The 24570-nt window shown below is 52.0% G+C and overlaps 1 protein-coding gene across 6 annotated transcripts in view; it reads right to left on the minus strand.

Moving 5' to 3' along the window:
• FAM178B (family with sequence similarity 178 member B) overlaps nt 1-24570 on the minus strand; it is a 105695-nt gene that overhangs the window by 19053 nt on the left and 62072 nt on the right. For 4 of the 6 annotated variants that reach the window (XM_012786954.2, XM_020286263.2, XM_076001004.1 and 1 more), the window contains 5 exons: nt 23748-23862; nt 18340-18433; nt 17796-17972; nt 17506-17603; nt 4817-4904 (listed from right to left, as the gene is read on the minus strand). In XM_012786954.2, coding sequence (XP_012642408.1) covers nt 4817-4904; nt 17506-17603; nt 17796-17972; nt 18340-18433; nt 23748-23862 — 572 coding nt within the window. Of the gene's footprint in view, nt 1-4816; nt 4905-5993; nt 6100-17505; nt 17604-17795; nt 17973-18339; nt 18434-23747; nt 23863-24570 lie in introns of those variants that run through there. The other 2 variants (XM_012786955.3, XM_076001005.1) reach the window with 2 other exon arrangements.

Consider the following 24570-nt stretch of genomic DNA (forward strand, 5'->3'; position numbering starts at 1 on the left):
CTTTGCAATTTACTCCATGCTTATTTATCAGCTGTGCCCCTTCCCTCACTGGATGTGTGCTCTCTGAGGGCAGTTCTGGCCACTGCAATGTTCCATAAGCTGGCACCGTGCCCAGCAATGGTGTATATTAATAAGCGTGTGTTAAATGAGTGAGTAAATGAATAGCCAGGACTGCAGCTACCTTTTCCTAGTAGATGCAAACCTTTATCCCCCTTGATTTCAGCCACTTGAAGCCTGTGTTTTCCAAACCCCAAAGGGAGACATGGTTTGACAAAAGAGGTTTGCTGTGTTGCAAGAGGTGGCCTGGGATAAGAAACAAACTCCTGATTTCCTCCCCAAACCTGCTCCACTTGTGTCTTGCCTCGCTCGGTAAAGGGCGTCTCCATCTGCCAGTCGCACAGACCTTGGAGTCCTTGTCTCCTCTTTCTCCCATGCACGTCCCACTGGCTGTACTTGGGAAATGCACCTACAGTCTGACCACGTCTCACCGCCTACGCTGCTGTCTCCCCAGGCCAAACTGCCATTGTCTCTCGCCAGGATTACTGCAATTGCCTCCTTCCTCTCCATTCTCCATGGTCTATTCTCAACACAGCAGCCAGAGTCATTTTTAAAATGTTTACAAATCAGGTTTTGCTTCTCCTCTGCTCGAAACCTTCCAGTGGCTTTCCACTTCAGCATAAAAGTCAAAATCTTCACTACGGCCTTGAGGCTCTGGCTGACTAAGGCTCCACTTACCCTTCTGACCTCAACTCCTACTATTTCATTCTCAGCCCTCTGCTCCAGCCACACTGGCCTCTGTTTTCCCTCCAACCTAAAAGGCCTTTGCATGCCCCAGGGCCTTTGCACTTGCTATTCCCTCTACCTGGAATGTTCTTTGCCAAGAAACCTACCTGACTCCTTCAGGTCTATGCTTAACTGTCCCATTCTCAGTTCACCCTTATTTTCTCCTTTCATCAGCTTTATTCTTCTCCACAGCACTTATCACTATTAGGTATTCAAAAAAGTGACTTTCTCCTTGATGCCTGTGTCTGCCTCACTCTGGGCTGTGAATTTCCAGAGGAGGAAGTCAGTTTTGTTCTGCATTATCTTCAGTGCCCACTGGGACATGGGGCCACTAGGATTCCCAGGAATACCAGGACACACTGCCTGCCCCCGGGGCTCTCCTGGAAAATGCAAGCTTTGGCATTGTAGCATCCTGACCACCTGCAGAAGTTCAGTTCCCCAGTGTCTGCTCCTACTCCTGGGGCTTCAGACTACCACTTGTGGGAGAGGCAGAGCCAAGCAATTTGGCCATTGGAATGCCTCTTGCCCATGGTGCCTTGCTAATTGCTCTGCCCTGAGCTAACTCCAAGTCCTCTGCTCCTACACAAGTAGATTCTTAACCCTTGCACCCCTCTTCACAGTGAATCAACTGATAAGATTTATCGAGCACTTGTGCATCAATCAGGGAGAGGAAGGGACAGCCTTTGTCCTCCTGTCTGTGATCTAGGACTAAGTTCCAAGGGCCAGCAGGGCATCTTCACTGTGACATGGCAGGTGTGGTCCAGGTTGCCAAGAGCCAAGCAAGGGGCTGGAGAGGCTGAGACAGCACACTGCAGTGGTCAAGGGCAAGACTTGACTCCCAGCTTCACTACTTACTGGCTAGGTGACCCTGAGAAGTGCCCTTGCCTCAGTTTCCCCATCTGTAAAGTATGGATGATAGCAACAGTCCTGACAGCCTAGGGCTGCTACAAGGGGCAAAGACAAGAACAGAATCTGGGACATAGTGAGTGCTGTGCTCGTGGTAGCCACCACTATTGCAGGTGGGTGTGACAGGTGGAAAGGAAGAGAAGGCCAGTGCACAGCAGGGCTGCGTGCAGAGGGCAGGCTGGGCTGGCCTGCAAGGAGGGCAAGGAGGGCAGGCAGCACTGGGCAGGTGTGTTGAGAAGTTGGGAAGGGGGCATGTGGGCTGAGCTGGCCCTGTGGGGCCGAGGTGGCCCTTTGAAGGCGTGTTTCAGGATCAGTCTGACAGGCCAGACCGGAAAGGGGAGTGCCTGGCAGCCCAGAGACCTGGGAGGAGGCTGCGAGCAGCCCTGGGCTTGCAGTGAGATGGGGAAGTACATCAGGAAGGCCACGGGCAGGCCCCTGCTGGTCCTTCCTATCCCTCCAGCCGCCATGCACCTCTCACTCCCTCTCTGCTTTCTGCAGAACAAGCACTGACTCATCCTCCAAGGCCTGGCTCAGGTCGTCTTCTCTAGAAGCCGCCTTACTGTCCCCGGGCAGCGTTAGTCACTGTGGCTGTGGCCAGCTTGCTCACCCCTCTCTTCTGAGGTCGTCTGGGTGCTGTCTCCCCAGTGTCTGTCGGCGCCTGGTGCAGAGCCTGGTACACAGGCTACTCAGCTAGTGCCTAACGCACACGCAGCACATGGGTGTGAGGCGAGGGGGCCTAATGGGGTGTGTAAGAGCCTTCAGGGGCTGGGAACTGCAAAGGCTGGGCTGGAGCTGGTCCAGGAGGTCCCAGCCCCTTGGGAGGTGGGGGAGGTGGTGCCACCAACATGCCCTTTTCACTTGTCTCCTTGCAGTTCCCTCCAGGCCCACACGACCCAGCCTGTACTCCTGACACTTCCCCTCGGCCACTCTGGCCTCCAGCAGGAACACAGCCCTGCCATGCTCCCCTCGTTCTCCCTGCAGGGGCTCTGGCCTGGTGTAAACAAATCAAAGCAAACCCCCAAGCCTTGAATTGGCCCCAATACTCAAGGAACTCTCTCTCTTTCAGGTCACTGCCAATGCTGCTCCTGGGGGACTGCCCCACTGCCACTGCTTCCCATCCTCCCTCTCACCCCCCACTGTGCACTGTGCTGTGCTCCTCAGAGCTCAGCACCCCTCTGGCCAACACCAATGCCTGCCTTCCAGAGCCCTCAGGGTCCCTCTGTCTTGTGCTCCCAATATTGCATCTCTGCTGCCCTGCCTTTAACTGCTGGGTGTCCCTCATGACATCATTTGGTCCTTTTGCTCTCCCTTCCTCACAGGGACCATCTGTAAAGTGACCTCAGTGCAGGCCACTGCCTCACCACCCCTCCCAAGGGCTTGGCTTGTGGTGCATTCTCCCCCATGTGTCCCAACAATCCACCTTCGGTGTCTGTTCCTTCCACAAGCGTGTACTGCCTTCCTGCTGGTGCCGGGCACTGCTCGGCGCTGAAAGGCAGTGGGGAGCAGAAAGCATCTGCGCCCTGTTCTCCAGGGCTATGTTCTTCTGGGGGAGAAGGGTGAAGGGTGGAGAACACAGATGCTGAACAAATAGGAAAACACCAGGAGGTGACTGCCATGTGCAATTTAAGATGGAGTGATAGTGCTGGGGCACTTCAGGTTGGGTGGTCAGGACGGCCTCCTTGAAGAGGTGACATTTCAGCTGGAGTTGGAATGACAGGAAGCTCCAGCCATGCTAAGTCCTAGGGGGAAAGCATTCAAGGCAAACGGGGCCACTGGAGCAAAAGCAAGGCCAAAGCCACTCTGACAACTTAATTGGTCACCTCTCTGAGCTCTCGCCCTCCAGTCATTGTCCGACCTCTCCTAGGTATGTGCCAGAACATTCTCCCAGCATTCTGGGCAAGGGGCTATGCAGGCTCACCTTGCATACCTCCAGCGACTAGAGATGCACACTGCCTTCCGCCCAGGGCACCTTGCCCCTCTAGTGTTGCTGAGCTGGAGAGTTCGGCTCTCTAGGATTCCCAGAGAGATTCCCCAGAGGAATTCCCAGAGCAACTCTCTGGGATTCCAGGGAGATTTCTCAGGAGGTAAGGACATCCCCAGCATCCATCCTCGGGCTGGCAGTGACCCGCATTGCCCACAGGGCCCCTGAAGTGATGGCCTCTGAGCTGCCAAGGGGTTGCAGTCAGAGCTTTTTGGAGAGAAGAGGAATAGAGAAGGAAGACAGAACTCCAACATCCCTGCTGCCCCAAGGATGCCTAACTCTGGGACCAAAGGGACACTGGAGGGAGTAGTTTTAATTTAATAGTATTTGTTTTCATCTTTATTGTTTTTGCACGTATAAAAAGCAATATAACCAGGGACTGGGAGGGAGTGAAGAGTGGAGAGTTAGTGTTTAATGGGTATGCAGTCTCATCTTGGGAAGAAAATAAAGTTCTGGAGATGGATGGAGGTGATGGCTGCACAACAATGTGAATGTACTTAAGGCCCCTGAATTATACACTTAAAAATGATTGGAACTCTACACCTAAAAATAGTTAAGGGCCAGGAGTGGTGGCTCACACCTGTAATCGCAGCACTTTAGGAGGTGGAGGCAGGAAGATGGCTTCAGGCCAGGAGTTTGAGAACAGACTGGGCAACATAGTGAGATCCTGTCACTACAAAAAATTTAACAACTAGCCAAGCATGGCTAGTCCCAGTTGTTTGGGAGGCTGAGGTGGGAGGATCACTTGAGCCCAGGAATTTGAGGCTGCAGTGAGCTATGATAATGCCACTGCACTCCAGCCTGGGTGACAGAGCAAGACTGTCTCTAAAAACAACAACAACAAAAATAACCCACAAAAAAGTTAAGATGGTTAAAAAGGAAGTTGAAATAGTAAATTTTATGTTATATGTATTTTACAATTTTTTAAAAAGTACTAAAGGCTCCCAGCACGCTGCTCCTAGCTCATGGTCAGCATGCAGACAGTAACTAATAAATGAAAGAGCATATGTAGAAAACTCAAACCCAGCTTAGCTCTCCAGGCCCGAGACTCCTACGCTTCAGGAGAGCCTCAGGGGTGAGCAGGCTATGGGGAGGGAGCTTTGCCCACCCACAGGCCTCCCTGCCCCAGCTAAGGCAAAGACTCACCTGGGTCTTCTCTTGCCAGAGAGGGAGCGTCTCTTGCTGGCCCAACATTCGCGCAATGACCACAAGGCTGAGCTGGCTCCGAAGCTGCCTGAGAGAGGAGTGACAAAGCCTGAGAGGGCATGACAATCTGACAGAGAGGTGGGCTTGAAGGTGGGAGCAGTCCTAACTGACTCAGGATGTGGCAGATCTCTCTGCTTCAGGGATGAACACCTCCACTGGGTTTCACAGCTCACTGCAACTTCAGACTCCTGGGCTGAAGCGATCCTCCGGCCTTAACCTCCCAGAGTGCTGGGATTGCAGGTGTGAGCCACCAAGTCCTCTCCCTTTAGTCTTGACGACTCTCTGCAGAGGGCTACCGTGTGCCCACTCAGCCTTCCCCAGTGCCCTGGACTAGGGTGCTGAGGAGAGGCAATCCCCCATCTGGACTGAACCATGTGACAGCAAGCAGAAGCCCCTCATCCTCCGCTCTCCCTGACTCATAGCCCCCACACCAGACCCCATGGGTACAGGCCACACCTTTGCCCCAACCTTCAGTTTTCTCCCCATTCCCCTCCAGCCAGGCCTCTGCCGACTGGCTTTCCAGCTGTTTGCAGGAGCCCAACAACAGCTGGCCAGGAGCACTGTGGGAGGTAAACAGCCCCTCTGAGCTGGGCTGCTCCACAGCCAGAGTCAGAAGTCCTGCATCTGGGCTTCATTAATCCAAACTGAGGCCTGCACCGGGAGCTCCTCTACGCACAGCAGGCAGGGAGGGGCCGAGCTGGGGGTGCAGGGAGCCAACAGAGCAGTGCTGGGGGTAGTTCCAGAAGGGAAGAGGCAGGCAGGGTGGGTCAGGACGGGGCTGTAATCCAGAAACAGAAAAGCACCAGAAAAAGCAGCAAGGGGGTGAATGGATGAAAAGAAACCCACATCTGAGAGTGGCAAGCCCCCTCCCTGCCCACGGCCTTTCATCCTGTCGGCCCTCCCTGCCTTTTAAACACAGTCCTGCATTCTCAGTTCCAGCTGGGGTGCAGTGGGGGTGGTGGCACCACTTTTTTATTTTACAGACTGAGGACATACTCCTCAAAGGGGAAAAAGCAAAGCCTCCCCCCAAACCCCAGCCCAACTGCAGAGGGCAAGCAGAGGAGCCCACTGCGGCTGGCTGTGGGCTCTCCGTCCCCCAGAAGAGGCCTAACCCCACCTGGCAAAGTCTCCTCAGAACTCAAACCAGGCAGGCAAAGGAGGATTGGGAAGCCACTGGAGCCATCTCAGCCACTGTCATATAAGGCAGCAGGCTCCAGTCCTGGCGCTCACACCAGGCCAGGCCAGGCCAGGCCAGCCTCCGCCTCCGCCCCCTCCACCCCACCAGGGCCTCTGTAAGACCAGGACACTGGATTAGCACTCAAAGGAGCCTAAGGCACTGGGAAATTTGGAAATGACTTTTCCAAACCCATCGCACAGAGGCGGGAAGAGGAATGCAGGCTCTGCCTCCCAGCCCCCTCCAAGTGCAGCTGGGCAGGCACCCTGCAGGGGCACCCAGGGAGGCAGGCAAAGGCAAAGGCCATGTGGGCTGCTGGGATGTCATGGTGATGACACGGGTCAGTGCAGCCCCTCTGGATCCCCGTGTCTTCGCTCCCTTGGAGGGGAACTGGGCCCTGCCAAGGCTGCACTGCCCTAAAAGGCTGTTAGGCATCTGGCCAAAGGCATGAGCTGCCTTTTCCACGTCTCTAGGGCAGCTCAGGAAGCAACAGAAGTGGTCTGTTCCGCTGGGGAAATGCTGCCTGACACCCTGCCCAGGGCTCTGCCCGGCTTGCATCCCTGGGGCTGTCCACGGCCCCTCTCATCCATCCACTGCCTGTCACACCACCCGCTCCTCAGTCCTTCACTTGGACTCCTCTATCTCACACATAAGTGCTACCCAGGCAGGAAGGGCCAGGGCCTGAGCTTGGAAGCTGGTGTGACCTCCCTGGTGACAAGCCCATGGCCACCAGACTGGTCATTCACATACATGTTTGGCGTACAGCGTGCACAGGGGGAGGCAGCGGGATGTACCAGCCACAGAGTCACCACGCAAGGGGACTGTCCACAACCACTCACATCAACAGGGAGGAATCCCACAAACCAAACGCTGTGCTAAGGAAGCTATTAATATTAATATACAAATGTGCAGACAGGCAAGTGAGTGCTTATGATGAAAGTCACGGAAGCCGCTGCCTCTGCAGAGGGTCTTCCAGGGAGCCACTGACACTCTGTTCCATGGTCAAGGGGTACACAGATGGTGTCTGCAAAGTACCGAGTGTCCATCTATGATATGTGTCCTTTCTTGCATGTTTAAGTAAATAAAAAGGTACATGTAGACAATCATAACCCACCTTGCATTCTTATCTTTCTTCTTCTTTTTTTCTTTTGTTCTTACAAAGCTGCAGACCTGCCTAATATCTCTTTCTTTGTATTATAGGATCGCACAACCTCAGGCTTAGAAAACACCTAAGTCACCAAATGTCTGCATAGTTATCCATTTAATTCCCTTTGCCACACCCCTAACAAGTGTTCATTTCAGCAAAGGAAGTGCAGTATCTCTGCCAAGACGCCCAGTTCAATTATTGGAACTAACCAAAGGAAGCTGTTCCCACATTTTGCCAAAATCTGTTCTTCTGGGACTTCCACCCAAAGCTTCTGGATCCTGTACTCTGGGGGCCCCAGGAGGGAGCCTTCTGACCAGTGAAGGAAGCTGCTGCCTTCCCCTGGCTGCCCCTTCTGCTGGAACAACCATGTTCCCATCTTTTAGAATTGAATTGCCATTTTGGTTCGGGTCCTCTGAAGGCCCAGGGTTGTCAATGTTCCCTGTCAAGTGAGATGCTCGGAGCTGAGGCTGATGCTCATTTTCTTGGCAGCCCCACAACTCGACGCAGTTAACAGATTGAGCCCAAAGTCTTTTTTTTCACACGTCTTGCTGTCAAATCCCATTTCCCAGATCCTGTTCTTAATTGTGCAGCTGGGCTTCTCTTTTCTCTCAGCCCATCATTACGGTCTGTTGAGATCTTCTGGGATCTTCAGTCTGCTGTCAGTTGTATTCATGTCATCTGTGAATTTGAGCATTGTTCCATTAATGGCCTCATCCAAAACACTGGTTCTGCCCTGGCCAACCTGTCAGTGAAGACGGAACTCCAGTGCCACAGGGGCCTGCCCTCCGGGTGCACTCTGATAGCCAGATCACCTCATTCTACCATCATTCAGCCCACGTTCCTTCACATTGTCCCTAGGATGAGATGACAGCCTCTACCAAATGCCCTACTAAAGCCTAGATACATGTACTCCACAATGCTCTCCAGAGAGTAGTTCTGGTTGACCTGTCAAAAAATAAATGAGGCCAACCTGTTATTATTTATTTATTTATAAGAGGTAAGGTCTTGCTGTGTTGCCTAGGATAGAGTGCCATGGCATGATCATAACTCACTGCAGCCTCAAACTCCTGGGCTCAAGCAATCTTCCTCCTTCGGAGTCACAAATAGCTAGGATGACAGGCATACACCACCATGCCTAATTATTTTATTCTATTTTTTGTAGAGATGGGGTCTCACTATGTTGCCCAGCTGGTCTGGAGCTCCTGGCCTGAAGTGATCTTCCCTTCTCAGCCTCCAAGGTGCTGGGATTACAGGCGTGAGCCACCGCACCTGGCCTAATTTAGTCTTAGGACTCCTAGAAACCAGTGCTTCCTTTTCTAAATATGTGCTCACAAACCATGCCCTGGGGGATTAAGGGACACATCAAGCACCATCACCCCATCTCCCAAAAACCCTCCACCTCCACAGGTCCCCATGGAGTCAAGGCACCCATATGCATGTTTCTCAGCAGGGGTGGGACATACTCCTACCCCTGGGGTGGGGCATTGAACCTCATCTGCACAGTGAGGTGCCGTCACATGGCCTCCTGCACTACCTTAGGCTTTAACTCCCTCTGACCAATATTGGATTTCAGGTGAAAACTATTCCCAGCAAGAAGACAGACGCAAAATAGAAATCATGTGGTGCTGCTCTCACTTCTTCAGTGTTAACATTATACTGTCAGCCCAAAACAGCACTTCTTGCTTCGAAAATAACTACACAGAAGCCCCTTTTATGGCTCTTAGCATTTCCCAGCCATATTAGCATTGATCCATGCCACTCGTCCACTTGCCTTGCTTTGGTACCCTTCTGTCTTCCATGTCTTTCAAAACCTGAGATCATGCACGAGCTCCAGGTGTAGCCTCTGCAGCCTTTAGACACTTTCCCCCTTTTCTTCACTGGGTTCACCTGCAATCCATACTCCAAGTTTTAGTGCAGGGTCTCCCAGCCCACCTGAGCCTGCCCTCTTTTTAGAATCTGCTATTAAAAAGAAATTTTAAAAACTCCTATCTCTTTCCCTACACTTTTTTGAAATCTGCCCTCCAGAAGCAACTGCACATGCATGCTCCCCAATCCGCTCCTCTGTGCTGGGCTCCAGAGGACCCAGAGAACAAAGCCACAACCCTGTCCCTATGATGCTCACAGCCCAGGGGCAGTGAAGGGAGACAGCCAGTTGGGCCCTATGTCCACAAAAAAATAAAAAAAGTTATCTGGGTGTGGTGGTGCTGCAGTTGTCATCTTAGCTACTTGGAAGGCTGAGGTGAGAAGATTGCTTGAGCCCAGGGGCTCAAGGATGCAGAGAGCTAGGAGCTGCACTCCAGCCTCACCGAACTATGAAAGACAAGAGCAAGGTGGTCCTCCTTGGAACGTTGTGGCTTTGTTTCCCACACTGAATCTGAAATACTCGTCCGCATCTGGTGCTTAGCAGAAGTCGGGACAAAGATATTGATCTGGGAGCTGCTAGCATGTGCTTGGAGTGGAGTCCTCAGACGTGGATGAGGTGGTGTCTCAGGTTGGCTTCCCCAGGAAGTGGACTCTGACATGGATATCAGCATGCCAGAAATGTACGGAGGGCAGGAGGGAGGGGCGTGCCCTTAGGACCAGCTCCTGTAGGGGAGCAAAGGAAGTAGGTCTGGGCAGCAGGGAAAGCTGGGCTGCCACACGATCACAGTGAAGGCCTCAGCTGGCCCTGTGAGGGGCTATGGAGCTGGCAAGGTCCTTCAGAGACTCCTTGAACTGAGGCAATGGGGCAGACCTTTGTGGCCCGCACTGGGCTGCTCTCAAGGAAGGGGCCCGACCCCAAGTAAGGTGACCTTCTTTTGCAGAGGCGATTCCTGCAGCAGGCGAGCAGGGCAACACTCCCAGCAGCTGGGAGTGAGCGCCTCAGTCCCAAAGTGAGGAAATCTGGGTGGAGCACCCAGCACAGCTGGCTTTGTGGGCCTGAGCCATGGCAGAATAGGGGCTGGGACAGAATCCTGAGGCACACCAAGACTCGAGGGCTAGTGGAAGAAGGTCCATTGGTGATGGCAACTGAGGCTGCCAGAGAGAGAGAGAGAGGAGGTCAGGAGAGTGGTACTGCACAGACCAAGGAAGAAGGTGATGACTATTCATCAGGAAAGGCCTTAGGAGGTCACTGGTGACAGAGCAGTGTTCCATTGCTGTCTTCCTCCCAGCCTCTTGCTCCAGATTTGGTGCCTTTCTGAAATCTTCAGGTTGATTGAACCTTGGCTGCCTCCTTCCAGAATGTTCTGGCCTTGTCCACCTCTAGAGGCCTGAATGTCTGTCTTCTCCTGTGAGAACTCTTTATTCCACAGCTCTGAAGAATCCAACGTGTCAGGGTGGGCAGGATTCAGACATGGGGAAGTGGGGAAAGCAAGCCTGGGGCTGGCAGGAGCTGCAGGCAGCTGTGGGTGGAGGCAGAATTGCCGTCTCAAGGTGAGAGACATGAGTGTCTCTATTTGCTGTGGAGAGTGAGCCAGCAGAGGATGGAAAGCCAACAGCACAGGAGCACGGAAGGGTGACTGCAGAAGACAGGTTCTAGAAGAGCAGAACTGCTGGGATCCGGAACTGTGGGTCCAGTGGAAAGCAAGGCGGAGTGCACTGGGTTTGCAGAGCAGAGGTGTCAGGGACAACACTGTCTGCAGGAATACAGAGGCATCAGCGGGAAGCAGGATGGAGTCTGGAATCGGCTGAGGGCCCGAGGAGACTAACCAGGAACTCACAGAGTGGCTTCTGGCAGCCCAAAGGGGACAGGGACCAAGGATCTTCATGCCGCACCACTCCACATGGCCGCGCAGGTTCAGGGCAGGCAGATTTAAAGAACAAGGGAGGGAGTGTGCGGTGGAGCATGGGCTCAGGAACTGACCCCAGGCCGTGACACAGTGGTGAGCTTGGAGAAGGAAGGGTGGGGCCCTCTCATCCCACAGTGAGGAAAGTGAGCAGGGACAGGGAGGAGCCAGGAGGGCTTTGAGGGAAGCTCCGGGGCAGCTGCACATGTCCTACTCTAGTCTGCTGCAGACCTGAGGACTGCGAGGGCTGCTCTCTGCCCGGCTGGCTGCACCCCCAGGGCTCCACTGGCAAGTTCCTCCTCGGTGCTCAGGTACAACCTCCCCAGCTGGCTGCTCCAGCTAGAAAAGGCGCTGAGAGGATACTGGAGCTCCGGAATTCACGGGAAGGTGGAGAAGCTGGCCACGGGGCCCTGGGCAGCACTGGCCGGGACAAGGCCCCTGCCCAGGAAGAGCCTGGTGAGGGCTGCTGTCCCTGGGTCCTTGCCTAGGAACAGTAATTCAGTTAAGCTGCATCTAGCTCCCAGGGGGTGGAACTAGGGAAAATTTGGCTCTGAGCTTCCATGTAAAGAGAGGCACAATGAGGAATTTTCCCCAACATGGGAAGGATGGCCAATTCTGGGAACACTCCCCCCTTGGAAAAAACCTCAATATATTTCCATCACAGAAACTGAGTTAAGAAGAGAGTCCAATGTTGGCATTTACGTATCAAATATTTACTAAGCACCCATGATAGCCTAGTCACTGTTCTAGGTGCTGGGGATACAGCCGTGAAGGAGACACAGGCATGGCCCTCAGGGAGCTTATACTATGACCGGCAAGAGGTCAGATAACACACAAATGAAGAAATTTCTGATACTGGTAAGTCGGTGAAGAAAAACAGAGAAAAGTGAGGTTCTAGAGAGCCCAGAGGTGGGAGCTAATCTGGAAGGGACGATCAGCTGAGATGTCTACGGTGATGACTGTGAAAGTGGGCGTCTCCGGCCAGTTTCGGGGGGGACATCAAGATGCAAGTGTCCACTGTGCCCCAAGGCCAGCGAGGGGAAGAGCCCAGGTGAGTCAGAGGGGCCTTATGGGCCATCTTCAAGACTCTAGGCTTCTTTGTAAGAGGAGGAAGCTTGGAAGAGGGGAGCCTGGAGCAGGGAAGTGATTCAGTTGCTTATGGTACTTCATTTATTGCTATATGTTTTAGGTTTGAGAATAATGTTGTAATTATGTTTTCAAAACCTTATCTTTTGGAGATACCTACTGAATGAGATGATAAGAAGTCTGGGATTAGTCTCACCATGATCTGGGGCGGGGGTGGGGAGTAGCTGAAGGCAAGAGGAGTTGCCATGGCCATAGTGAGTATCTGCTGAGATGGAACATGGGTGCATGGAGTCCACTCTCCTCTCTACTTCTGTACGTGTTCTGAAATTTTCTATAACAAAACTTAAAAGACCTTATGCTCCCTCACCCATCAGAGTGTAAGTTCCCTGAGGGTGAGGCCAGTGTCTTCTTCACGGCTGTGTCCCCAGCACCTAGAACGGTGACTAAGATATCATGGGTGCTCAGCAAATATTTGGTAAATAAAATTGGTTCTCACTACATGGTAAGAACTGGCTGTAAGGGTGAGAGCCGAAGCTAGGAGGCCAATAGGGTATTTAGAAAGGAAAAACAAGCCCACAGATAGTCAATTCACTTGTATTGATCTCAACACCCACAGATTATATTTTTGTTATTTGAGACAGGGTCTTGCTCTGTTGCCTGGGCTACAACACAGTAGTGTCACCATAGAGCACTGCAACTTCAAATTCCTGGGCTCAAGTGATTCTTCTGCCTCACCCTCCCAAGTAGCTAGGACTATAGGAGTGTGCCCCCATGCCTGCTTAATCTTTAAGAAGAAAATTTTCTGTAGAGATGCAGTGTTGCTATGTTTGTTGGTCAGGTTGGTCTCCAACTCCTGACTTCAAGCAATCCTCTGGCCTTAGCCTCCCAAAGTGCTAGGATTATAGGTGTGAGCCACCATATCCAGCAAACTTACCCTTTCTTTTTCCCTCAGACAAAACTGGCATCACACTTTACATATGGTTTTAAAGTCTTTTTTTCTTTTTCTTTTCTTTTCTTTTTTTTTTTCTTGAGACAGAGTCTTACTCTGTTGCCCGGGCTAGAGTGCCGTGGCATCAGCTTAGCTCTCAGCAACCTCAAACTCCTGGGCTCAAGCAATCCTCCTGCCTCACCCGCCCAAGTGGCTGGGACTATAGGCATGCACCACCATGCCCGGCTAATTTTTTTTCTATATATTTTTAGGTGGCCAATTAATTTATTTCTATTTTTAGTAGAGACGGGGTCTTGCTCTTGCTCAGGCTGGTCTCAAACTCCTGACCTTGAGCAATCCTCCTGCCTCGGCCCCCCAGAGTGCTAGAATTACAGGTGTGAGCCACTGAACCCCACCAGTCTTTTTTCATTGAGCATTATTTCATTCACTTTTCCTTCTGTGATGTCAATTTAAGTACTATTAAATATTCCATAGTATGGGCAGAACTTAATTTATCATGGGGTTGAGGCTGCTTCCAATTCTTGACTATTATGAACATCACTATGCTAAACATCCTTGTTAATTAATCTTTGCTCACAATCTAGTACCCTCAGGTTAAATTGTTTGTGGAAGGGTTTGCACAGTCAGTTATTTGCTTGGTTTTGCCAAACTGGCCTCCAGAGCGATTGCGGGCAGGCGCCTCGTGAGCAGAGAAGCATATGCCTCTTCCTCACACCCTGCCAACCCTGGCAGCACTGTCCTTTCAGATCCATGCCGATCTGCGGGGTGAGGGACTCTACGTCAGTGTCAGGGCCAGTCTTTTTTTTTTTCTTTTTACCGCGACATAATTCAGGAAAGGGCCAGTCTTGTGAACCGTTTTTGGAAGCCTTGGTCTACTCCTCCGTCTGACCAGGCAGTCTGCATAAGCTGGTTTCATCGTCCCTTCTACTCTGAAGCAGCATGCACAGGATGTTTAATAAACAGCCACAGATGGTGAAGGAGGCAGGTCCCCAGGGCCTGGGAACATCAGCTTTTGGTGGAGGGCGAGCAGCCTCCCTCTTCCTCCTGGCAGGGCTCCTGCGTGGAGAGGCTGCACAACAGGAGCTAGGATGGGAGCTGCCCTTCCCAGCAGCTCCCCAGAGCTACCCCAGCAAGGCCACCTTCCCAAGGCAGGCTTCCCTCCAAGGACTTCCTCATCCCATTGGCCCCATTTCAGGTGGTTTGCCCTAGTATTTACTTTCATTTTTCGTGGTGAAGCTCAAATCTTAAATTTGCAGCAAATTCCATGAAGCCTTGATCAGCAAGCGGTGGTGGTGGTGGTGAATGTGCAATTGTCAGTGGGGGTTCTTGCTTTGTGCTTAACCAGTCAGTCGAGCAGACCAGGAGTGTGACAGGCCCTGTGCAACAATCCGCCCTTCCTCCTGGGGTCAGTCTGGGCACTGAGCCCAGTGGGGCTGCCATCAGCAGGGACAGAGCTTGCAGCCAGCCTGCCTCTCCACCACCGCCACAGGCAGCACCGTGGGGCAGCGGCTAACTAAAGACCCACAGTGAATACAGCACAGTTGGAAAAAAGAATTAGAGACTTTTACCACCCAATTTGGAACGACTCCCAAAATATACCTTGAAGTAAAAAGAAGGCGTGGGAGAACATGCACGCACACACTCATGCATACAAAGGCTGGGGACCAGCCAGGTGGCTCTGGCACAGGGCCAGCGGCCCGTTTGCAATATCCACTCCTTGGCACCTTTTGAACTTTATACTATTTGAATGCTCTATCTATTTAGAAAAAGAAATAAATAAAAATATATAAGAAATAACACTGATTACGACAAGGAACCCTCTTCCCTAGCAAAGCTCTTAGCACAAGGTACTATCCCGTCGAAGTGTCTGTCTGAAAGCCAGGGGAAGGGCAGTAGGTTTCATTCACTCCTCGGCATTTAATGGGCACTTACCACAGGCCCTGCAGCTACAAACAGACCCTGCAAAAGACACTGATTTCTGAAATCAGTTTAACATGGATAGCAGATGAACCAGCAAAGTCATATACTTAGGATATGAAGAAGACAGCTTCAAATCTGTTGCAAAAGGATGAACTATTTAATACTAAAACAAAAACACTGGTATTGGGTCCACTGGCCTTTTTGAGGTAGAAAAATATCAAGTTAGATCCTTGTCTCATACCTAGGAAAAATAGATTACAGATGGTATTACGAGCTGATAGAAACATAGTTATGTAAGTACCAAAAGAAAATAGAACATGCTATTTTTATGGTCTTGGGGTGGGGAAGGCCTTCCTATTCAAGACAGAAAGTTTCAATTACACAAAAATCCCAATCGAAACTCTGTATTATCCATGAAACTTTCCTATAAGTCTAAATCTATTCTGAAATTTGAAATCTATTGAAAAAGTAAAAAATAAAACCAAAATAAATTCTAGCTCACTGAAAGACACAACACAGAAAGATTTAAAAAGGACAATTTACAACCTTAGGAGAAAATATATTGTGACGTATATAATAAGCAACATGTAGATCAATATAGTTAATCAGATAAATTATCTGATAGAAAAGTAGGTAAGAAATATCAAAAGATAATCTATAGTAAGAGAAACACAAAAGACCAATAAACATGAAAAGAAACTCAATTTCACTGGCAATTGGGAAAATTAGAACCACAAGACATTTTCCACTCACCAGATTGACTAAAACTTAAAAAGAAAACTGAGAATATGTAGTATTAATGAAAATGTGGAAAAACAGGCATTTTCATATCCATTTGGTGGTATTATTAATAGGTTCAGCTTTTTTAGCTGAAATGGAGGCCAAATTTTAAATGTATATACGTTAAGACTGCAAGTTTGCATTAAAGAATTCATCTCACAGGAATACTTGCACAGATGCCCAAAGCTCAGATACCTGGATGGTCATTGGATGAACGTCCAGAGTTAGAGGACTGGTTGCACACATACTAGGGAATATTATGCAGCTATGAAAAAGAATGAGGTTCATCGTGTGTATGTGTGTGTGTGTGTGATAAACAACTACAAACAACATGGCCTTGCTGGAGCAAATGGGAAATTAGGCTGGATGACATAGCCTTGGGGGTCAGACTAAGGTGTCTAGACCCGATCCTGCAGGCAAGGGGGAGCAAGGCAAGGCGGATAGACTTTGGGGTGCGGGAGGAAGAGACAGAATGTGTCTACCATCCTCCAGGGGATTTGGTGAGAGAGCAGGACAGGGAGGGAAGGAGATGACTGATTAGAAGTGACCCAACTTGACATGGAGAGGTAGCCATAAGTAAGGATTTAGGATTCAGAAGGCAGAAGGGACAAGATTTAGGGATGAAAGGGATAATAACAAGGCAAGGATGGGAGAAACCTCTAGGACTGCAACTTCCAGCCTGGCCAAGGGAGTGGGTGAGTGGTCTGTGGGACGCCAGGGTACCATGAGGCAGGGGTTAGCCTCTCCAGATCACGTGGAAAGAAATCTGAGGTGTCTGAGCTGAATGAAGGCCACAACCACTGAGACCCCTGGAGGCCTGGGACAGAGCTAACCAGAAACCCAGTTCTTTCAAATACAGAGTAAAATCTTCACTCTCAGGACTGTGGAAAGGCAGGCTCTCTTCCAACCAGATTCACGGGAAAGACATGGAGCTCCCCATCTCAGGATTGAAGTTGAGCCCAGGGTGGCTGGACCTGATTTACTCCTTTGGTCAGTGAGCAAAGCTCTTATGTGGCTGGGCCCTGGGGCTGTGAGGGGAATTCAAACTCCAAGCCTGCTCCCAGAGGCCACCTCCAGAGAGTCCAGGGGAATAGGGGCCCAGTGGAAGGTGGCTGCAGAGGTCCCTGCTGAAGGCTGGGGCTGAGAAGGAGCATCGTGCCAGACAGAGGAGCTGCAAAGGGACAGGCCCAGAAAGAGGAAAGGATAGTGGGAGAAGGAAGGTGGAGAGATGAGGAGAGACAGGGCCAGATCCAGCCAATGCATCTTATCTTTATAAAGTGCCCACAGCATGCCAGGCACTGTTCTAGATCTGGGGCAATATGGCAGTGCCCCTGATCAGAGACCTGCTCTGGTGCAGATGACTTGAAGGAGAGGCAGCCATAAACAAGGATACAAAGAGTAAGATAATTTCTTGCAGAGATAGACGCTGTGCACACAGTAAAACAGAACGATGGATTGAGAGTTTGGGAGGGGCGGGAGGCGAGTGATCAGGGGATGTAATTCAGCTGAGGACTGAAGGCAAGAAGGAACAGCAGCCAGACTGGGGAGGGAGCCCCAGAGAAAGGAGGGCGGGGCACTGCAGGCAGGAGCTAATTGTACAAGGCAATTGTTTTGCTAATAAGACCATGTTAAGAAAATTAGGCTTTTTTTCATTTCTAAAGAACTCATTAGTAAGTTGTATTTTTAGTTCTTCCTCCCTGGGGTTTAGAAGTTGGGCGGGAGGTTTGTTGGGGCTGCTGGGGAGGATCCTGGATCCAGGCAGACCCATGGGGAGAGTGTTGAGGGAAGAGGTGGAGCGGCACCCACCTGCTGCGGGAGGTCACGTCCAGGAAGAGCTGCACGAGTGCCAGCAGGTTGTGGTGGTGGTCTGACGCCTGGCTCAGGGTGCGGCACAGCTGCTGGAGCTGCAGAGAAGAAGGCACCGGGTAGGCTGCCTTCCACTCCGACCTCGCCACCCAGCCCGCTCAGGGAGCAATGGGGACAGTCACAAAGGCCAGGCACATTCTGATGACCTCTGAGCAGTGCTGTCCCCATCCAGGACACTCAGAGGCCGCCTCAGTCCCCAGTGCATGGGTCAGGCTCAGGGTACGCAGTACCTTCCCCGGCCACTCCCGGATGTTCTCCAGGAGCAGGAGCAGGAGCTGCTGGAGGTCGGCCTTAGGCAGCAGTCGGAGCCCCACATCCAGGCCTGCACGACACAGCAGCTCAATCAGGCCCACGAGGCTCCCGTCAGTGTAGGCCCCCGGCTGGGCCAGGGCACACAGTGCGAGGAACTGGACAGAGAGGGAGAAAATGAGGGCAGTGTTGGCCATGTGGTGAGGGGTCAGGGAGAGGATTTTAAGGACCGTCTCCCTGGGAGACAGTCGGCACCGCCAGCCCCTTGACCAAACTGGGTAGGAGCTGAGAAAACAAGCAGTGAGGCCTGGATTCGAGGCCCCTCTGGGGTCCCCGGTGGCAGGCACAGGCACAGGCACGCGGAGGGTGTGCTTTCTGCAGCATCCGTCAGGCCTTGCAGCCAGCACAGTGCCCACGATGGTGCTGAGCTCACCACAGATGCTCGATGACACTGAATGAAACTGCTGAATGGGTCTGGATTTCAAGCCAAGAGCGCTCCAGGGAGAGGCAGGCAGCCTGACTCACCTTATAGATGTAGCTCAGACTAATGTCCAAGGCAGCCTCCTGGGGAGTGTCCTGCTGCTCATTTCCGCTAAGGCCAGCCTCACTTCTAAGCATTCTAGGGTAAGACAACGGAGATGACAATGAAATAGGAGGAGGGCACAAGGGGAGAACTGAGGCGGAAGGAGGCCTCTGCTTGCTCAGGTGCAGAGAACTCAGATGACTCATTCAGCAAGGACATGGCTGCCCTGTGTATTGGTCATCTACTGCAGCATAACAAATTACAAAACCTTGTGGCTCAAAAACACCATTTGGTATCTCATGCAGTTTCTGGAGCCAAGTATGTGGGGGCAGCTAAGTGGGGTGGTTCCGGCTCAGGGTCTCAGAAGGTTGTCCTTGAGATATTGGTCAGGGCTGCAACCGTCTCAGCTTGACCAGGCTGCAGGACCTGCCTCCAAGCTAACTCGCATGGTCACTGAGCAGCAGGCCCCAGTTCCTTGCTACATGGGCCTCACCATAGGTGAGGTTTTGTGACATGGCAGCTGGTTTCCCTAAAGCTAGCTATCTGGGCGGCCAGGAGGCAGAATATATGGGGGAGACAGAGCTGCAGCCTTTTATAACCTAATCTTGGGGTGACATCCCATCTCTTCTACTGATTCCTACTGGTCACACAGGCTGGCCTGACTTGGTGTGGGAGGGGTGCCACGGGGTGTGAACACCAGGAGGTGGGCATCCATATGGGCCCTTTGGGGGTGGCTCCTGTCTGCTGCCATTTCTGTGAAGGCCTCCAGCTTCAATTTTCTGGGGCTTGGAAACCAGAAAATCATACCTCCAGTACCCCCAAAGGGTCTTCCTCAAAAGAGTCTTCTCTGTCCACTCGATGGTGGAGTCTATGTGCACTGCAAGGCATAGCATGTGCTAACTGACGCGGGGATTACTTTCTGAAGTCAGCAAGGTGAAAGTCAGAATGAAAGCGGTTCCTTGCAAACCCCCCTCCAAAAGTGTTGCCTTGAGCTGAGTGTTGTCTTCTGACAAGCCCAGTGTGGCCAGTTTTCCCAGCGATGACATGTATCTGGCTAAGCCCCGGATGAGGTTAGAGGCCAGGGCTGTGTACAAAAACAACCCCCCATAAAGACTAGAGCCACACTCAGGGTGGCAAGAGGCTCACCGTAGTAGACGGCACAGTCCCACCACCAATGTAGCGAGGGGGGCCTGCAGCTTCCCAGGCCCCCCTCGCTACATTGTCCACTCTCCGGTGAATGTGCACTGCTGATTTCAGATATGTTGGGCGAGCTTACCATGAGGCTCCCTTTTGCTGTCTCAATTATTGCTCAGCTCTCTTGAGCTCGCTTAGTGTTCCTGGGAACAGCAGGCTCGCAGTCAACGCAGTTAGTGCTGATGACGACAATGGGCTCCCAGGTGACCACCCTGCCATGGGCACGGGAAGAGCGTGAAGTCTCTGCTTTTCTTTACTCCCTGGCACTGGTGCTGCCGCTCAGAGGGAAAGGAGGAGAGCTCCGTCTCCTAGGCAGTGGGAAGTTGGCACCAACCAACAAACCAACGTTGGTGTAGGGGTCTGGGCTCAGCCCTCCTTCCAGATTGTGGCATTTATTAGGGCTGGATAATGGGTGAGGCATTTGCACATGTGGGCACACACTGGGCCTGTATGAGCCAGTATGTCAGGGGGGGTCCTGGTTTGTAGCAGCCTGCGAGCGTGCACCAAATACACGAGCGTAGGTGGGCATGCTTTTACATTTACCAAAGGGCAGGGCAGCCAGAGTCAACTCCGGAAGTCTGAAGAGAAATGGGCTTTCAGAAAGGGAGGAGTACAGAAAGTGTGAGATGGTAACACGTCTTCCTGGAGCTGCGGAGGGGCAGTGTGGCTGTGACAAGGGCCCTCTCCTCCGTGGGAAGGAATGTCAGCCCTCCCAAGTGAGAGGGTGGATGGCCTCCTGGTGTGAGCTCCACGGTTTCCACCTGCTTCTCCTCGGGAACAGCACCTTGGGAACAGCAGGCTGACAGGCAATGCAATGGGGGTCCTCTGTTCCTTGCCTAAGGACTCACTTGACTGAAGAGCTGGCCTCTGGGACTGCTACTCTGAGACAGCATCAGCTGATCCCCAGGACTCCACCACTGCCCCCAGCAAGAGGCCACGCAGCACATTACAGGGAAGTCACAGCCTGTCATTCCTGCTCCCCTCCTGGACTCAGCAGGTGAGATGAGGGCCCCACCACTGGACTCCACAAGCAGAGTGGCCTCATTGGTACCATCCCTGTTCCCCACTCCAGCTGCCTATGCTAATTGGGGCTCCTAGCCTGTGTGTGGCCAGCATCTAAGAGCTGGTACTTGGGTCTCAGTCGTGCTGCTCTACACTCATTAAGTAATTTCACGAGGGGCACATCACTGACCTATACCTGGGTTTCTACTTCTTCTTTCCCCAAAAGTTGAATAATAAAGTGACCATGCATATAGCATTCCCATGTCCTCAGAGGGAAAATAGTAAACAAAGTGTCTTCACACCATGACCACTATAACCGAGAGACATCTGAAGGTGCCCAGTGGCTGGGGCACCAGCATGCTGGCAGTGTGCTGGCAGTTGGCAGGGTGCTGTCCCACACGCCTGCACTGCTAAACCAAAGCTCATCTGCCATCTCAGCTCAATGCAAGGGAAAGGAATTGATGCTGAGCTGATGGGAGAGGGGAGACATGTGAATTTTACCTGGATTGAAATACACTGTTCCAAGATGGCCAGTTACCAATCGCCTCCACACTTAATAGGGTACCCTATCAATGTATTAATTGTCATTTATTTACCCATTTGACCTCTGCAAGGGGCTGCTCTTTGGAGAACCAAGTACACAAAGGCTTTACACACCAGGCAGCACCTCTAGGCTGCAGGTCTTCAGTGGCCAGGCCTGGGTGTCTGAGCAGGCTCTTCAGCTGGCCTTTGTATGGAGAAGCAGCCTTGCAGGAGCAGCCACAGCTACTTAAGGACCTTCCCTGTGTTCCCAGGTGAGACCGGAGGGAGCGCCTGCCACGGCTCATCCCCTTCCCCTGCTGAGGTTGCTGACACCCCTCTTCTGGCTTCCTCCTTCTTCACACGCACACTCTGGTCCCTCCTCTCCTCCCTTCCACACTCGATGTCCTCCCATGTTCCCCTCCCCAGCCTTATCACTGAGCAGAGCCATTCTGTTTTCAACAAGGTGGACACTAGATGATCTGCTGCAGAAGGACTGTACGTTTTTGAAAGGAAATCTTAAAGCAGTAGATGGGAGATGGCGATGGCTTTGCAGAAAATCTGAGATGAGGAACAAAAGGTGAAAGACTTGTCTTTCTCATAGCAGCTGGACAGCCCAGTCATGGGGCCACACACAGACATCCCAGCCCCTCGGTTCCTGCCTCAGTTAGTACGAAGCTCTGTGGGTGTCCCCAGAGGAGTCCCAGAGGCATCTGTTCTGCCAGGGGAGCCCTTGATGAAACCATCCCTAGAAGTTAACAGAAAAGAGATGCCCGACATGGAACCAGCTGGCACGAGACAAACCTCTCAGTTTGGCCAGGAACGAGGATGAGGAGAACCATGAGGAGAAAGTGCTGGCCGTGAGGTTTCCCTTGTGGGCTGAAGGATGTTGTCCCCTTGGTGGATGATGCCAGAACCTTCTTGGTGCTTCCTGAATACTCTGGATAAGCTGTCCTCCAACCCCATGGCCCCCAGAGCTTCCCAGTGCGGCAGCCAGGCAGCAATCCAGGAAACCTCCTAGAGCATCTTCGCCATCCACACAGCCCAGGGAAGACCTGGGAGGGGTCTCCAGGCAGGAAAACCTTCCAGCCTGCTCTTACAGAGCTTCAAGCAGGGAATTCACCCCTGCGGCCATCAGTCAGATCTTCCAGGGCAGTTGTGAATCCTCTTGAGGGAAGCAGTGTCAACAGCCAGGCCAAGGTCTTTCCCCAGGAAAGGAGGCAGGGTGTCAAAATGGCCCGTCCGGGAATGCAGTGTGAGACGCTGGCAGCTCTCTGGGCCCTGCTTGGGACAACATGGCTCTGCTTCCTCCCACACAGAGCTTAGCTACGCCTGGGAAAGCTGAAGTCTGCATGCTGGGGTTTGTGTTCCAAAGTACTTGAGGTGATGTGTTTAAAGGACCACAGTTCTCATGCCCACCCCACAGTCCCCCACCTTCCACCCCAGAGATGGAGACAGATTTGTCCTGTAACTTGAAGGATGGACAACAAACAGTCAAATCCTGGGGGAGCTGGGAGGAAAGGGGGACAGGGAGTGGCTCTTTGCAGAGTGAAGTACAACCCAGGAGGATATAAGTCTCCAGGGTCATCTCCCACTTCCCAGGTGTACAGACACACTGGGTGCTCATCAGAGCAGTCAGAATTGGCTCTTCTGAACCCCACAGCACCCCCAGGCCCTCCCCATGACATGCATTTGTTTTTCTGAGTGTAGTTCTTTCCCCCACTCATCGAAGACGGTGGTGTGATTGAAGTTCCGTGTTAGGAAGAGGCAAGTAGCTTATGACAACAGATATAGGGCTCACAGTGAGAGAGGGAGAGGGGCAGGAGCATGGCAGGCTGGCACATGAATGGAGTATTTATAGCAGAGCCAAATGTGCTTTGGTTTGGCAGATAATTATTAAACATAGTCATGGAACAGGTTATTAAGGAAGCTCTGCTTTCCCTGCAGAGGAACTTCTGCCTGTCAAGGCAAAGGAAAGGGTCCTGGCACCTCCTGGGCCTGTGATCATGGGCAGGATGCACGGGAGGGGGTCCTACATAACAACCCTTCAGGTTCTAAACACTCTCTCAAACCAACTTCTCAAAGGATTCTCAAGAAGGAGCTTAGTTAGATGTACTATCATTTGTGGAACAAGATTATTGATATATAACGCTTTTACAGCCTTGACCTAGTCACCATCCACTGACAATAGTTGTTTACACGCTGTGTGGCTCTGTTCCTAGAGGGCAGGGACAATGCATATGCAAATTGACATCATTGTTCACCACCAACCAGACCCAATCTAGGGCACAAAGGGGGCACTCACAAAACAAAACCCAGCATCTCGGAAATGTAAACCAGTGCTCTGCTGTTCATGAGTTGATATTAAGTAATTGGCCAAACAAGAGGCCTGAAGACAGACAAAAGAGATGGGAACGTGTCTAGGAAGATACTAACTAGGCTGGGAAGTCTGGGTTTCTCCAGAGGCGGAGCAGGAAGGCTCTGAGTCAGTAAGTGGCAGAATCAGGTGTGAGACAAAGCGGCCAGGCTCACCCACTCCTGGATGCTGGGAGCGTGGCAACTCACATGCCATTCATAGGCAGGTGTGTTGTATGTGGTTGTTCTGTGCTTCCCCGCTGCTGCCGTGTGGGCCACAGCCCTAGCCCAGCAACTTTCAAACAAAGGAAAAAAGGCAGGATGAAGGGGAAGTGCTCACCTGCTGCCATGCTGAAAGGGCCCCAGGGGGCACAGAGCAGGGATGTGGGCTCCCAGGCTGTGAAATGCCTCCATGACCTCCTGCAGCGAGGGGCACCACAGGCGCATGTCTTCCTCTGTCAGGTGGGCAAAGGAGGGCAGAGAGTTAGAGGAGGAGAGAGGGGGCAGGCTCTGACAACCCCTGGCCCAGGTAACCGGTTTCTGCATTCTGTGGCAGCATAGGTGTTAATCTGCAGAAATGAAGCAACCAGGAGTTTTCAAGTATCACTTGGAGCTTTGGGAACCTGGACATTCATCCTTATCCAGTCCTCAAGGTGTGGCTGCACTACAGTTCAAGGGCCCAAGGACAACAGCACCCTGACCATCTGGTCACCCACAGCAAGCAGAGGGCAGGGTGCTCAGCTGCTCATGGCTAAGCGACAAGAGAGGCCCTGTCACTGCAAGGCTCAGAAGACACCAGTCTCAGCACCTGTAGGCTCTCTGTGCCGAGGCCAGGATGGAGCCCACTGCTGACTCACCATCACTCTTCTGCAACATCTGGGTGTCGTCTGGTCCACTGTCCCTGCTGGGAGCACACCTTGCCTCCCCCTTCCACAGCCTGGGACATTTCCTCTCAGTAAGGGTGGGCTATGGTACCAGACTCTCTCGACCAATTTAACAAAACATGAACAATAATCTGATCACACCAACCAACAGGAGAAACCTTACATCCTCAGGTCCTTTCCTCTGTTAGACAATTTAAGGACATTTTCACAATGGGGAGAGTAGAAAAATAAAAAGCATTTCTGTGCATCTTTTCCAAAGACGGCTGCACAAGCTCTCCC

The sequence above is a fragment of the Microcebus murinus genome, chromosome 3, assembly GCF_040939455.1.
Source record: "Microcebus murinus isolate Inina chromosome 3, M.murinus_Inina_mat1.0, whole genome shotgun sequence".
In the NCBI taxonomy this organism is placed as follows: domain Eukaryota; kingdom Metazoa; phylum Chordata; class Mammalia; order Primates; family Cheirogaleidae; genus Microcebus; species Microcebus murinus.